Source organism: Rhagoletis pomonella, unplaced genomic scaffold, assembly GCF_013731165.1.
Source record: "Rhagoletis pomonella isolate Grant_MI unplaced genomic scaffold, Rhpom_1.0 Rhpom_scaffold_00003, whole genome shotgun sequence".
Taxonomy (NCBI): Eukaryota; Metazoa; Arthropoda; class Insecta; order Diptera; family Tephritidae; genus Rhagoletis; species Rhagoletis pomonella.
The window spans coordinates 56877277-56894544 of NW_023458557.1; the positions used below are offsets into that span (position 1 = coordinate 56877277).

Here is a 17268-nt window from a genome sequence, read left to right on the forward strand (position 1 = left end):
TACGTCTGTTCTGCCTTCTCGGGATTGGATAGAGAAGCAAAGCGAATGGGTCTGGTGGTGAACGAGGGCAAAACGAAGTATCTCCTGTCAGCACACAAACAGTCAGAGCATACGCGTCTTGGCACCCACGTCACTGTTGACAGTTACAAGTTTGAAAAAGTGGACGACTTCGTTTATTTGGGAACCAGCATTAACACCAATAATAATGTCAGCCTTGAAATCCAACGGAGAATCACTCTTGCCAACAAGTGCTACTTTGGGCTGAGTAGGCAATTGAGAAGTAAAGTCCTCTCTCGTCGTACAAAGATCACACTCTATAAGTCACTCATCATGCCTGTGCTGGTGTATGGCGCGGAAGCATGGACAATGAAAGCATCTGATGAGGCGGCTCTTGGAGTTTTCGAGAGAAAGATTCTGCGAAAGATTTACGGACCTTTACGCGTTGGTGATGGCGAATATCGCAGACGATTTAACGATGAGCTGTATGAGCTTTACAACGATATAGACATAGTGCAGCGAATTAAAATTCAGCGGCTCCGCTGGCTTGGCCATGTCGTTCGGATGGACAGAAACGCTCCTGCTCTGAAAATATTCAACGCGGGCCGCGATGCTGGGAACAGAGGAAGAGGAAGGCCTCCTCTGCGTTGGAAAGACCAGGTGGAGAAGGACTTGGCTTCACTTGGCATTTTCAATTGGCGTCAGTTAGCACAGAAGAGAAATGACTGGCGTGCTGTTTTGGACTCGGCCAAAATCGCTTAGGCGGTTACAGCGCCAAATAAGAAGAAGAAGAAGAATCTAATTTGTCATCTGAGGGGACTTTTTTCAACAAATTCTTTAAGAAACTATTTTTATTCATAAAAACTTCAGTTTTGGAGGTATTATCAAATCGGTCCAGCTCGCTTAAATCTTAATATTTTTCCGAAATATTTTGGTGGACTTCTTAAAATATAATAAATTTTGTAATCCCGGCGGAAAAACCGGAACTTTTTATGGTGATGCAGTCTGATATTTATATACATATATATATATATATATATATATATATATATATATATATATATATACACATATGTATATATATATATATACACATATGTATACATATACATATCGAGGGATTATATTCAGTACCCTCCATCTGCACTTTTCACAAGAATGAGAATCTGATGTAAAAATCCTCCTAAGACTTAACTGTCCGATTCCTGTTGCTACTATTTCGGGAAAGCTTACCGGAAATTTCCCAAAACCTTATGACCTTGTTCACATAACGGTTTTTTGTAACAGCCAAAACAAATTGAGATAGATATAGACAAATATATTCACAAATGGTCAGAATGAATAGAGAAGTCGATTAAGCTATGTCTGTCTGTCCATCCGTCCGTCCGTGCACAAGATAACACGCGCAAAAATTGAGAGATCTCAACGAAATTTAGTATGGATGTTCTAAGATAGGTTGGCATTGAAAATGGGCGAAATCGGACTATAACCACGCTCACTTCCACATATAACGGTATTTTCGAAAAATGCTACAACTAAGATGTTTCAGTAAACATTGGATCCAAGTTTTTGAAAATTAGTGTGTGAAGTGAAATTTGGGTAAAAAATAATATGAAATTTTTGGAAAATGGGAGTGACCCCGCCCACTTATGATGAAATGTTGTATCTCAGTAGCCAATTCACCAATCCTTACCAAACTCGGTACGAGCCTTGGTTAGGGTCCGGTCAAGAATCAGTTGAAAATCTTTGAAGGCGGGCAATACCCACGCCCGCCTCCCATATAACGGTAAATTACAGAAACATGAAAACTGCGATAAATCAGTAACTACGGAAGCTAATTCACTCAAAATCGATGATTGCAATAACCACTCAGCAGAAAAATTGATTATTATAAATTTTTGGTCAATGGAAGTGGCGCCCCCCACTTATGACCACAAATGTGTATCTCGGTAACCGATTTATCAATTTCTACCAAACTCGGTGCACTTAATAACCTTGGCACGGAAAAGCAATTATTCAAATCGGACTAAAATTACACTCGCTTCCCGTATAACGGTAAATTTCAGAAATACGAAAATCCGCTATTTCATTAACTGAGAACGCTGAGCTACTCCAAGTTAGTAGTTACAACAATCTCTTAGCAATAAATAAGACTACTATAGACTTTTAGGAATTGGGCATGGCACCGCCCACTTTGGGACTACAAAGGTGTATCTCGGTAACCACTTCATCGATTTCTACCAAACTTCGTTCAATTACATAAATCATTAAGTCATTATCATGCAAAGGTAGTTTAGAGAAAGTTGAAACGACGATATGTCATACCTGCGCCGGGTAAATAAAGTTCGGTTATAAAGTTTTCTAACTAACCTAGGCTTTCGCGAAATCAAAATGAGCTGCCTCCACAGCTTGCTCGCCGTAAAATCCTAATTCTCGTTGTTTTCATTTGCAAAATTCCGGAACATGAGCAAATATCGCATTTACCATCGGAGTGACACTAATATTTAAAACTTTGTACCTCCTTTCAAATAATTTAGTATAATAACAAGTCGAATTTAAAACGGGAAATCCAGCCGATTTTCACTTCGCGTTAAATGAATGATGTCTGTTTACGTGTTTTCAAACAATTGCACAGTATTTCGACTATATGGAGGTAGGTGGAAAAAAGTCGAAGCTTCGTGCGATGAGAAATGAAAAATCGATTTGAAAACTAATTCGAATCAATACACTTTGGGATTTCTGTTTAATGCAAGGCGAATTCATACCAGGTGGTGTTACCGAGTCAAGGCGAGTTGTGGTGATGTGTTTGTTGTATAATTTTTGTGTTCTTATTGTCGTCGTGCGTATAATTTCTTAGTGTAGTTTTTGGGTTTTATACTGCCGCTATCACCTTGTACGAATTCGCCTTGAGTTAATGCATCCATTTTGAATCACGGCGAATTTGATAAAAGCGCTTTATGTTTCAATATAAACAAGGCATGCAATCATAAAAACCAGAATTTTTAATTCGCCGCTAAAAACTCAAAAATTTTTCAGTGAGGTTCAGAATCGGCGTAGGGAAGCAACTTGAGGGTTGAAATTATTTCCATAACACTCGATAGAAGAATTTACTATTAAATTGCAAAGTCAGAATTGACATCAGCGATGACAGATAAGCCCCAGATGAGTTCTAACATCACAAAGTAGTTTTTGTGGAAATTGCAGATAGAAGGTATTGAATATAAGCCCTCAATATCAGGGATGCAAACCAGTTTTGAACCGAACCGGTTTTTGAACCGAACCGTCGCTTTTTTCGGGCATCGAACCGAACCGGTTTTATTTGAAAATGCCAAAACCGAACCGAAAACCACCCCAGAAAATGGTTCGGTTCTGTTCAAAATGAAAATCCACTATAGCATTTTTCATGTTTTGTAATACACATCTTTGTCTATAAATTCAATCCGTAAGGTAAAACGGCAAATTTTTTTTTTTTATAACACCTACGTGAGTTGTAATTTCGCCCCTATAAACAATGATTGAAATATTTTTATATGGACCAAAATACTTAACAACGCCAGCAAAAAAAATCTAAAAATGAATGCGAGTTTTAAAATAATTCAAACTTGCTTTTAACACATTACAATGAAATTGAATGAGTTATATAAAACTGCATACTTCGATTTTTTTAGTTCTGATTAAAAAATTGTATATTTTGAGGCAATTTTTAAATTTGTAGATTTTTTCTAATAGTCGTGCAAAGGTTTAAATTTGTATTTATACGGTTGCCGCTATATAACGAGTTATACTTTTATAAAAAATTAATGAACATTATACCAACAAAAGAAAAGTAGTCAAATGCCGCACTATTATCATTTTGACCATAGGTATACTTGTACATTTGTGGTTTAAGATCCAACCTACTCAAAATGAGGGTTCCAACATTAAGCCAACATTTTGAGTATCAATTCAAAATTCTGAGTATGCTGTTTTTGTCTACTCGACTAGGCTCACGTCTTGTCCAAACCTTGCGTTGATTTTAAATTTTTTTGTTTGGTTAGGGTATTACGCATTTTCTTCCATATAAAAAAAATCTCACATACGTTGTATGGAACAAAATACGTAAAAATTGCCAAAAATCAACTTAAAGTTTAAAAGTTATTTTTAAAAAATTTTAAATTTAGATGAAACTTTGCAGCATTTTCATAAATTTTGCACAAAGTATGAAGTCTGGAGTTATATGGTTAAAAAGAAAAATAAACATTAAATAAACAAAAGAAAAATAGCCAAAACTTGCTAAAATGTCGCGCCCCAATTTAGTTTTCCACCACTATACATGTAGATATTTGAATTTGATCTCGGTAACAAAGCATTTTATTTATATATAATAGATTTGTAATATTTTTTGCACTATTTGTATCCTTTAGCATACAAAAATTGAACCATTTGAACCGAACCGAACCGCAGTTCAGAGATACTCTTGAATCGGTTCTTGTACCGGTACAAGTTTTTTCTAAGTGGTTCGAACCACTGAACCGAACCGCACCGATTTTTGGAGTGGTTTGCAACCCTGCTCAATATATACATACATTCATTTTTATATGTAAGGTCGCACAACTTGCGTTTTCCAGTAGTTTTTTTTTGTTTGCAGTTGAGTTCCGCGCACTCGACCACACACACAAAAGTGAGGTTATATCTGTAGTCATAAGCAATAACCGCCTAAGTCGACTTAAGAAAGAATTGAGTTATATATGCTATCGTTTTCTGCAACTACTATTCCACGTATATGTGAAACTCCCATCTAGTTACCTAGGCTATTTAAAAAAGTTATAGATGAAAATATTTTGGTTTCCCCATAATGTTTACATTACAATCCAAGTCTTTAAAGCGTTTTTTCTCGAATTCAGGTTTTTCGATTTAGGCGATTATTGCTTATGACCATAGATATATGTACAAATGTCATCTAACCATAGGCAAACCAATTACGCACCGTTATTCCTAGTAAGTATCTCAATGCATTTACATAATTAGTTTGATACGTTTTTATAACACTCAGTAGGTGGCAAAAGATTCGCCAAAATTGTGACACCATATTTGGCTTCGTATGCGGTAGAGCAAGGGTTCCCAAACTTTTAAGATAATGGGACCCTTACTAAAAACTTTTCATTTTATGGAACCCCACATCAAATTACTAAAAATCAAAAGCACTGCAATTTAAACCTGAATAACTGTTTTAGTAGTATAGTACAGGGGTTCTTAAACTTTTAAAATGATGGAACCCTTACTAAACAATTTTAATTTTACGGAACCCCACACCAAATTACTAAAAATCAAAGGCAGTGCAATTTAAATATGAATAAAAGCTTTTACTAGAAATAGTAAACATACTTTAAATTTTAATGTAAAGAATAAAATTGTTTCGCTGTTATTAATTATTGTATAAAATAGTAGTTCGATATAATGTCTGAAAGCTGTATGCGCATTTCCGGGGTAGCATCCAATTTCGACCTGAATTACGTTGTGACAGCATAAGATGGCCTTTTTAGCGACTTAATGATATTTACTCCTAACAGTGACCCAAAACTCTTTCAGAGACCCAAGTGTGGGTTTTGTACCAAACCTATATTACTACTACCATCCGAAAAATAATCTGACAAATATTTCAGGTGATTTACCAAGTATCCAGTAATGACATTTCACATTTCATTTGGCAATTCATCGCGTTCCTTGTAGAGCTGCAAAACTATCGATGGTTGGACCATTCGATATTTTCGATAGTTTTGGGCATCACCATTCGATAGTATTCGGTAGTAGTAGTAGTAGAAATGTTAGTTTTAAACACCATTTTGGTGTGCTTTATTAAAAATAACAAATACGTTATTTTAAGCAACAAAAACAACACGTTGCAAGTCTAAGTTTTAGACAATTCACAAAAACGAAAATTCGAGTTTTTCGAGTAATCAAAATTTCGTTAGGTTTCTTAGAAAATTTTTGAGTATGTACTTTTGTAGTTTGAAGAAGCTAGGTCTCACTGTTAATTTTTGCCAATTATTTATATTTGAAGGTTTCCGATAGTATCGCGATTGTGGCTACCATTCATCGATAGTGGTGTCAAATTGAAACTATTGATACTATCGATAGTGCCATCGATAGTTTCGCAGCTCTGGTTCCTTGTAGAAAGTTGTATGTAACCCTTTGGCTACAGCGGCCAACAACACATACCGGTTAGAAAAAAACAAGCTTGGCAAGCGCAAGCTCAACGCTCTTCTGTAGGTATGGCACTCAGTACGGCAATTATACCAACTACGAGTACATATGTATACTTGAAAATAGATAATTGCGTCTCGGTCAAACTGTTTATAGAACTTCTCTTTCTGTGTGCAACTCAAACCGACCGCCGTGCTTATTCATACCAAAACTAATTTCGCGGAACCCCGGTGACTTGTCTACGGAACCCTTGGGTTCCGCGGAACACACTTTAAGAAGCTCTGGTATAGTATGCATACTGGCTGCGTTTCTTTATTCATTCCAGATAATCCCATTTCACAGCCAGAATAAACAGAAAGCGTTTGAAATATACGTTAACGTATCATCAGGAACGCTCTAAAGAATAAGTAAACAAAAAAGTTTATTCCAAACGTTCAGAATGAATAAAGAAATGCAGCCACTGTAAATTTTAATGAGAAGAATGAAATTGTTTCACTGTTATTAAATATTGCTTTATTGTTCGAAATTATGTCCGACAGCTGTATGCGCATTTCTGGGGTAGCATCCAATTTCGACCAGAATTTGTTTTTTTATATAAGTTTAAGCTGAAACCCCTGTTTCACAATAAGTTGTGACAGAAGGAAGCAAAGTTAAGATAGCCCACTTAGCTACTTCATGGTATTCAACATATATGAGGCTGCAGAAAATAATCGTCTTTGTTCACATTGTTCAGTTTTTTTTTACACAGGGAATAAAGAAAAAAGCTAAACTTCGGATTATTAAGTGAGCTGGATCCCGTTATCCCTTGTAAAATTTTTATTTATGAATGGACCTTTCTTTTGTAGTTTTAAATATTACAGTAAAACTCTCTATCTATTCAAAGACCGCCAGATATTTTAACAGGTGTCGAAGGTCGATGCACAATTGTTTTCAACTTTGAGGTTTCAAGAAAACACAATGCAAAACAGTTGTAAAAGTTGTACAGATGAATTAGGCCCATGAATTTTATGGTATTTTCGCTTTTTAAAAGCCTGCGCTACGAAAGAGGCCGGCTAAATGGAATTAAAGCTGACATAGAAGTCATCACTGTTTACATTACGCCTATTTGGGACTTTAATACGAAGATAGATTAGGTTCCCGACTAGAGAAGAATGGGATGCAGGGCTACCAGCAGCAGAGGGATCTTTATCCATCTACACTGACGGTTCAAAGATGGAACAAGGAACCGGATCCGGTGTCTACTCGAAGGACCTGCAGATCAACCGGTCCTTTCGCCTAGCGAACGACTGCAGTGTCTTCCAAGCGGAGATCTGCGCTATAGAGATGACGAAAGCCTATATTTTTTTCGACAGTCAGGCAGCACTGAAGGCAATAGGATCTAGAATAGTGAAATCGGGAATTGTATAGAAATGTCTCACCACGCTGGCGTCACTGAGCCGTATCAACGTCACTCTATGCTGGGTTCCCGGACATAGCAATATTGAACGGAATGAATCGGCTGATGAGATGGCTAGATGCGGCTCAGAGATGCCAATAGAAGAAGCGGATAGATTCGTACTACCACCGTTTACAGATCACTTTATGAAAATTAATGAGTACACCGTGGCCGTGACGAATGACTTGTGGAACAAACGGGAAGACTGTGAGACCACAAGATTATTATGGCCGCGGCTGAGTAGGAAAAAGACAAGGGACATATTGAAACTTACTCGATCCGCAGTAAGAGTCCTTACCGGCGTCATCACAGGACACTGTGCTATAGCATCAATGCTGCAACGGTGCGAATACCAACGAGATGAGGAAGAGTGTCAATTGACCCCTATCTGTATCGATGTCCACGTCCACACACGAAGCGACTCAAGCACTTGGGTTCACGCTTCTTCAACAGACAGGCGAAGTAGCATAGGTGGAACTGTTGGATCTCTCGGCTTTATTAGGGATAGTAATCGGTTCAGTAAGGGCCGATTTCATAATGGCTTAAAGCTACTCTTTCGATTTAAGTACGTGTTTCCTCCTGTCACTCACTAAAAGAGGGCACTCACAATGGACAATTCTGTCTCCGAATGAAAGTATTGATTATTCCACACACGCCCTCCTAACCTAACCTAACTAACGATGACTTTTAGATAAACCTTTGTAAAAGCATAAAAAACTTTCCTCGAATAAAGACATTGAAAATACAGAATTTATATTAACAAAGGATAATTTCGTAAGGGAAGGAAAAAACGTTTACTATTTGTTTTAAGAAATGTCGAAGCTTTTGATATTACAAACCTTAAAACTTTTATTGTACTCTTCATTACTTTACAGAAATCTTCACCGAAAAAAGTCTACCCTGAAAATGAGAAATTGTCACAACGTGAAAAGCTCATACGTGACATTGAGACACGTCGTTTGGAATGTTTGGTTTGCGTAGAGCCCATCAAAGCACACCATGCCGTTTGGTCCTGCAACAATTGTTATCACATACTTCATTTACAATGTATCATCAAATGGGCTTCATCATCCAAATCAGAGGACGGTTGGCGTTGTCCTGCATGTCAGAATGTCGTGAAGGAGGTGCCACGCGACTACTATTGCTTCTGCGGCAAGGTAAAGAATCCACCCTATACTCGTCACGATATCGCACACTCCTGTGGGGACACCTGCCGTCGTGTCGAAGGTTGCATACATGCTTGTACCCTCCTTTGTCATCCCGGTCCATGCCCACCATGTCAGGCCTATGTGAAACGCGAATGTGGCTGCGGCAAAACAACCAAGACAATGCAATGCTGCGTGAAAGAAGCCATTGAGTGCGAATCAATTTGTGGAAAATTATTGAACTGTGAACAGCACAAGTGCCCGGCTAAATGTCACGAAGGTAAGTGTGCGCCATGCGCCGAAAAGGTGGAGCAACAGTGCCACTGCACCAAGCAGGAGCGTCAAGTTGCCTGCACACGCGACTCTCACGATAAGCACAGCTACTCATGCGGCAAGCCGTGTGGCAAAGATTTGGCTTGCGGTAATCACAAGTGTAAGGACTGTTGTCACCCGGGCGAATGTCGCACATGCAAACTTAGTCCGGAAGTGGTTACCTCGTGTCCATGCGGTAAAATGCCAATCGTCGTTGGCCAAAGGCAATCCTGTTTGGATTCTATACCGGTGTGTGAAGGCGTATGCGGTAAGACCCTGCGTTGTGGTAAGCCCGCACATCCTCATCATTGCACTAGCAAATGTCACCTGGGTAATTGCCCACCATGCAACAAACAGACCGCCGTTAAGTGTCGTTGCGGCCATATGGACCAGCTTATCAAGTGTCGTCAGCTGTCGACGCGTGCCGATGATGCACGCTGCAAGAAGCGTTGCGTTAAGAAACGTTCGTGCGGCAAGCACAAATGTAATCAGGAATGCTGCATCGATATCGATCACATCTGTCCGTTGCCATGCAACTATACGCTATCGTGCGGCAAACACAAATGCGACCAACCCTGCCACCGCGGCAACTGTCCGCCTTGCTATCGCTCGTCCTTTGAGGAACTGTACTGTGAATGTGGCGCCGAAGTCATCTATCCCCCAGTGCCCTGTGGCACCAAAAGGCCAGCCTGCAAGCGTCTTTGCTCGCGCTCTCATCCCTGTCAACATCCACCACAGCACAATTGTCACTCTGCATCCAACTGTCCACCATGCATGATGTTCACCACAAAGTGGTGTTTCGGTAAGCATGAACAGCGCAAAACCATTCCATGCTCGCAAGAGAGTTTCAGCTGTGGCTTGGCATGCGGCAAGGCACTACCTTGTGGGCGTCACAAGTGCATCAAAACCTGCCACGAGGGTGCATGTCAGACGCCTGGCGAGGTGTGCAAACAACATTGCCCCAAGTTGCGCTCCACATGCGGCCACAAGTGCATGTCGCCATGTCATGATGGCGATTGCCCGGATACACCGTGCAAGGAAATGGTGAGTCAAGTTAATGAGACCGTGTTTAAGTTTCATGATATAATTTTTTGATTTATACATATAGGTCGAAGTACAATGCGAGTGCGGCAACCGTAAACAGATGCGTTTGTGCCACGACTTGGCACGTGAATTCAGTCGCATTGCCACTGCCCAGTTGGCCTCTTCAATGGCCGAAATGCAACGCGGCAACTACATGGAACTAAGCGAAATTCTCGCCCCCGTTAAAATAAATAAAACAAATAAAACGTAAGTAAATTAAAATCACTTAGGCGATATGAGCGCCAATAAAGATGAAGAAATTAAAATATAAATCAATCTGTTAGAAAATGTTAATAGCAGTGAGGAAATGCAGGTTTTTAGGAAAAGGTATAATATACAAGAAATTAATATCATTTGAATTGATAGTATTTGATATAATATTATTCTTCAAAACATAGGAAATTTAAACTATTTATAGCTGATAAAATACTCCTTACTCCTTATATGCATGTATTTTTTTCACTGTCAGCTTGGATTGTAACGAAGAATGCCGTTTGCTCGAACGCAATCGTCGCCTGGCTATAGGGCTACAAATCCGCAATCCCGATGTGCCGCAAAAACTACAAACCAAATATTCTGATTTTATACGCAATTTTGCTAAACGTGACCCCACTTTGGTAAAATCCATACATGATGCTCTAACCAATTTGGTAAAGCTCGCTAAGGAGAGCAAGCAGAAATCACGTAGTCACTCTTTCCCAACAATGAATCGCGAAAAAAGGCAGCTGGTGCATGAAATGTGCGAAATGTTTGGTGTGGAGTCGGTTGCCTACGATGCAGAGCCGAATCGTAACGTGGTAGCTACAGCCTACAAGGATCGGGTGAGCTGGAAACATATGCGGCACACAAATATATGCCAATATCACAACGGAATTTTAAATTTATCTTATGTTTTAATTTCAGTCCTGGTTGCCTGCTACCAGCATCATGGAGGTTGTGCAGCGCGAGTCTGGTCAGCGTCGTGTGCCTGTGCCGAGTAACAATGCTTGGGGAATGAAGAGATAGAACTTTTTCCTATTAACAATTGGATGGTGAATGCGAATACAACATGAAATTGTATCGTTGAATAGATCGTTTGAATGTATGCCGTGTTACACTAGACAAACAAACAAAAAAAAAAAACAGAAACTAGAGAACCAGGAGAAACGAGTAACATTAATCCAAAACCATCAAAACAAAAATATTCAATTCTAATATTACAACTTATAAATTCAAAAATATTGCATAATAATATAAAAAATAATAATATTAAAATTAACTAAAGTTTAGCCAAAAATCAAAATTACAAAATTGTCATTTCTCCTAATTGGCTTGTGTTATTTTTTCTAAACAATTTTTTGTATTGCTACCAGTGTCTTCTATTTCCTCTGCTATTGACAACTCATGGCCACTACCACTTCATTACTCCAAGTTCTGCGCACTTTAAATTGATTGTCTTTATAATAGTTTGCTTTTTACCTCCCTTTTATTAGCTCGGGATGTAACTATGTAATATTGATGCGCCTAAAAGATGCAGCGATTTCTATTCTCAAGTTACATCCTGATGACAATACGAATGGGAATTATAATAGCGAGGTTTTAGTTTTTTAAACTACAATTTTTTTTATTTACATCCAATTCTTTATATGGCTGAATATGAATTTGAAAATACTTATTTTTATTTACAAGACAATACTGCAACATTACAAAATACATACATACATACATACATACATATATATTACATAAAATACGGTGGAAGTAGAATGTGAGTATAAAAAAATTTAATTCTTCAGCGAAATACATACATACTTGTGAATGATTTGTACACAAAACAAAACAAAAAGAAACAAATGAGTAAATTGTGAATGAATCAGCCGTATGAATCATAAATATATTCCTGAATGTAAAGAGAAATCAAATTGAATAAAGTTGTTTATTAATATGTATGAATTGCGAAAATAATATAAATGTGAGTCTTATTGTTGTAATAAATTCTTTATTAAGGCTCTCAAAAGATTTTCTCCGGGTCGAAGTGGTTGTGCAAATGCGGCCATTCTGGGAACACATTTTTGCGCTATACTCACGGAAGATAGAGTTACTGCAAGGTGAAATTATACCAGGTGTAGTAATGAAACAGCTTTCTGGCTTTATTTTCTTAGTTTTCATGGCATTCGGCTATCTTATAAAAATTTTTTCAAGCAAACTTTCAAATAAGATAGGGTCAAATCTTTCTTCTCGCTCTTATTAGTACACCTGCTCGTATAATTTCATCATAGAAGTACTGCCGGTTTCCCGAAAGCAATTTAAGAGAAAAATTTTTTTCTTTTCTGTCAGTTTCCATATTAAATTCAAATAAAAAATAATTTTTCACATAAATTGCTTTCGTGAAACTGGCTATTTGAGTTTATTTGATGGGAAGTTCCATCGTCTGGCACCGGTGTTTGCTGGGAAAGAGCTATGGTGTTCACCCTCCGACATCGAAAGCCTAAGACCGGGGGCTGTAGCGCAGAGATATCCAGACAATGTACGGTAAAATCTTAAATCATGAATTAAAGTAGATTAGATTAATTGTATCGTATCAATTTATAATAGGGGGTTTAGTCGCTAGAACTACATATACTTAAGAAAATCAAAAGAAACAGAAAACATGTTACGAAGTCTAAGATGAGCTTTACATACTCGGCGCATGCGTTAAACCTTGAACCTACGTACTGTGAATTTGTTCCAGTTCGTACTCTTGAAGCAATCCTGTATTCTATCCACCCCCTATTATGAATTTGCATACGATAAACGCTTGAAATCGTATCGTATGAAATCAGTATTCGTATTGTCGTTTTCATACGCCCGACAGATGCACTGTGGTAAATGACCGTGTATTTTGTTTACTTTATTTTGTGAATTTGAGAAATTCGAGGACATGTTTACTACAATATCAATTGCGTTTTTTTATAAATTTAAATGAAGGAAGTAATGAGATTCGCATAGAGGCTATCGAAAGAATAAATTTAAGAGATGCTTCGAATCCTCTGGAAATTAATTCTATATTGTAGAGAGCTCATATACATTTAAAGGTTCAATTATTAAGAAGTGCTTTTAGTTTATAGGGAAATTTTCGACTTTCCAAAGAAGCGGTTGTTTATATCCCAAGTGAAGCAGAAAACAAACTGCGTAAACTGAAAAATAAGTCCTCCATACCAAATATAATAAAGGTCTGCGCAGTCTTAAGATTTCTAGCCCAGGGATCATACCAACAGAGAGTTGGTAATGAGGCGTTACTTGGTTTAGCCCAAACTATTGTTTCCATTGTATTGAAAGAAACATGAGTGCTTTGCAAACCACTCGTAATAAGTGGATTAGCTCCACGTACACTGAGGAAGAAAAGAGAAGAGCAAAATCTAGCTTCTTTGGATCAAGTGGTATTCCCAGAGTAATTGGATGCATTGACGGGACCCACATTAAGATTGTGGCACCAGAAAAAAGTTTGCAGCATTTGTATTACTGTCGAAAGGCGTATTTTAGGATAAATGCAATGCTAGTAAGTAGAGAATCCAATCCCGTATAAAAATCGCAATCCGCAAGCTTGCGGGAATTGCGGGACTGAAAAAAAAAAAATATTATTTCCTCTAAACAGTTATATTCAAAATTGATATGTTAAAAAGACGATTTGATATAGAAATCTATATATTTACTAAAGGCCTGCAAATGTTGAACTATAAAACATAGCGACATGTGTCACATCATGCAAGTGCCAGTTCATATTTAGCCTGTTCCAATAGCAGTCCGGTTTACAGGATTTAGTCAGAACTTACAGGAAGTCGTTCCTATTGACATAAAACCTGTAAGTGGGAACACTTTTGAGAGAGTAACTGAGCAACTGTTCGTAGTCAGAAGTTACAGGATTTAGTCCGGAGTTTTTTTCCTGTAAGTTCATGAAAAGTGTCAAACGATCAGCAAAGAACCTTATATTTGTAAAAAAATGGAATTAAACAACGAAATGTTTGAATATATACAGATTTTAATAATAATAATTATTTTTTTTTTGAGTCTAGATTCTAGGCCGGGATACTTAGATCCACACAAAACCGCGGTTGTTCCTCTTGAAAGATTGTTTCGACGATACAAAACGAAGGCCAGCTTAGTGGGTCCAAAACACTAGGCTGATCCAATAGTGTGTTCGAAAGTTGTTAGACGGTATTTTTGTCAAATGCTTAAATTTGCGTAGGCTTTGTCAGTAGTCGTGATCCAGAATTAACAAGTAAGAAAATCTAAGTTCGGGCGGAGCCGAACATTAAATACCCGGCGCAAGTATTAAATATATGTTTTCCACCTTTCCGAAAGCTACCGCTACATGATAAGCCGGGGTGTATAGATTTTAAGTAAATTAGCGTCCTTAAATTTCGAAATATTGAAATTTCAAGCATATTTACCGAAATTTACCGTTATATGAAATGCGGCCTCAATTTTAGTCCGATTTCAACAATTTTCAACGGTTTGCTTTTATGTGGCAAGCACAATAACCATACCGAGCTTGGTGCAAATTGCTAGAACGGTTAGCGAGATACATATATGTAATCACAAGTGGGCGGTGCTACGCCCATTTTCCAAAATTTTATCATAAACGTATTTCTTGGTAAAGAATTGTTGCAATCATCAATTTTGAATAAATTAGCTTCAATATTTACTGATTTATCGAAGATTTTGTATTTCTCGAAATTACCGTTATATGGGATGTGGGCGTGGTTATTGTCCGATTTTAGAAATTTTCGGCCAGTTGGTATGCTGTACCAGGACCAACAACTGTGCCAAGTTTGGAAGAAGTTGGTGCAGCGGTTACCAAGATATACACATGTAACCATAAGTGGGCGTGGCTACGCCCATTTTCCAAAAATTTTTTAATATTCATGTTTTCCGTCTGAAACTGATTGTAAGTATCAATTTTGAGTGGATTATCTTCAGTAGTTACTAAAATATCGCAGTTTTCGTATTTCTTAAAATTACCGTTATATGGGAGGTAGGCGTGGTTATTATCCGATTTCGCCCATTTTCAATACCATCCGTCCCACGCCCAAAAGAAGTTCACGTACCAAGTTTCGTTAAGATATCTCAATTTTTACTCGAGTTATCGTGTGCACAGACGGACGGACGGACGGACGGACAGACAGTCACCGCTTAATCGATTTCTCTTTTCATTCTGATCATTTATGTATACATTTGTCTATATCTATCTCGATTCGTTTTGCCTGTTACAAACAACCGTTATGTGAACAAAGTTATAATACCCTTGTGCACAAGTGCGCTCGGGTATAAAAATCGAGTGGCCAAGTAGCTTGAGGCTTATACGTATTGACGTATATTTTAAAATCGTGGATTATCCGGTTTTGAGCGAAATGGGTTCGGTTTGGAATGTTACAAATACAGAGTTGTACATAAATACATAAATACAAAAGGGGGTTTGTAATTAAAAATTGACGTTGGCTTTTTGTAAACATTTGGAAAGTTGTGGAACCTTGGCAGTGTTGTTTCCATTAAAAATCTCCAAAAGTTTTGTGGTTTTTGAAAATGTCGATATTGTTTCTGATATTTATGAGTCTCCTGCAGTGAAATGTCTGGTGTACGTAACCACCAGCTTGTCCACAGAAACACTTACTACGTTTATACGCACAGAATAATCGACTTAATTGAAAGCGCATTGACACCGTACACATTTCGCTCTAGTGTTTATACTTACGGCTTTATATCGGCATCAAAGTAACCGTCTTCAAAAGCAAACAAAATTAGCTGTTTTCATTTGACATTTTATAAGTTAACATAGTGGAAAACGATAAAAATTTAGTTTTATTCGGCATTATAAAATCGTGGCAAAGAAAAAGAACGATTATTATTAATCAGCTTTTAAATACTGATGCGATTATTTGGAATTTGAGCGGAACAGCTGATCTCCAATTCGCTTTGAGTGAGAGCGGTGTTTATACACTCTTTCTAACTGTCTGGAGAAATAAACTACCGATTTGAAATGGAGTGTGAGCCAAAACACTTCGCTCTTTCAAAGCGAATTGAAATTCAGTTTATACATATGTTTTGAATCGCGGCGAAATGAATTAAAGCGACTTATGCATGCGTATAAACGTAGTAACTGATTTGTACTTAAAACACGAGTTTTACATAGATATGTTCTGTCATAAGTATGACCGGTTAAAATCCTGTTCAGCCGTTTGACCTCAGCAGGGGACAGTAAAAGTTTCCTGACCATGTCCGTTTTTTCCTATTGCCAAAAGTAGAAGCAAAAATATTAGGGTGATCCCTTGAGTATTCCAAAAAGGAGTTATACCAAACGTTGTACATGTCCTCTTTTATCTGCCTGGTGGCTTCGTCCATCGTGAATTTAGTTTCTACTAGGACTATTAATCGTTGCATCTTTGGCAATTTGGTCAGCTTTCTCATTACCTAGTATACCTTTATGGCTAGGCGTCCATACAATGTCTATTAGGAAATTTGCTTCAGATATCTTTCTGAAAATCCCACAGGCAATACTATTTGTGGTTTTGGGTTGTTTGAGTATCTGACAAGAACTTAGACTGTCAGTGAATATGGCCAGTTTGCGATAACTCTTCCTTTTTGCTATTTCAATCGCTTCGTCTATGGCAAGGAGCTTACCAAAGGATGATGAAGTCTTAATAGGGATATGAAATGCATGTTCAGACTTGTCAGAGAAGTCGAAGATGCCACAGCCAGTTGTTTGATCCGCTAAAGACGCATCGGTGTACATGATCTGATAATCATCCGCCAAATAGTTATTCAAAAGCTTTGCATAGTGTGCTTTAAGACACTCAGACGTTAAGGAGGCTTTATTGCCTGTAAAGGTTTTCAGAAAGATTTTAATATTAGGAGGCGAGGAACAGCAGTCAATTGCATCAAGACGGTCAAAAATGTGTTGATACTGTCGGTATACTGTCGAGTAGCTTGAGTGTAAACCTGGATTTTCTATGATGGAGTTAGCTAGAGGAATATTATGGATAAAGATCTTAATCAGCTCTTTTGCAGTGAGCCATCGAGAACGCTCAGGAGGTGGGAGCTCATTCGCAATGGCGTAGATGGTGGAAACGGGAGTTGAGGGAGTGAGACCAAGACATC

General features: G+C 38.0%; 1 protein-coding gene across 2 annotated transcripts in view; it reads left to right on the forward strand.

Annotated features, from left to right (window-relative positions):
- The window catches only part of LOC118735316 (protein shuttle craft), a 25299-nt gene extending 13216 nt beyond the window's left edge, over positions 1-12083 (forward strand). Inside the window, exons 2-5 of one of the 2 annotated variants that reach the window (XM_036464999.1) lie at positions 8491-10116; positions 10181-10362; positions 10625-10976; positions 11059-12083. In XM_036464999.1, the coding sequence (XP_036320892.1) occupies positions 8491-10116; positions 10181-10362; positions 10625-10976; positions 11059-11160 (2262 nt within the window). In that variant the 3' untranslated portion in view covers positions 11161-12083. Of the gene's footprint in view, positions 1-8490; positions 10117-10180; positions 10363-10439; positions 10483-10624; positions 10977-11058 lie in introns of those variants that run through there. The other variant, XM_036465000.1, reaches the window with a different exon arrangement.
- Positions 12084-17268: the final 5185 nt, after the last annotated feature.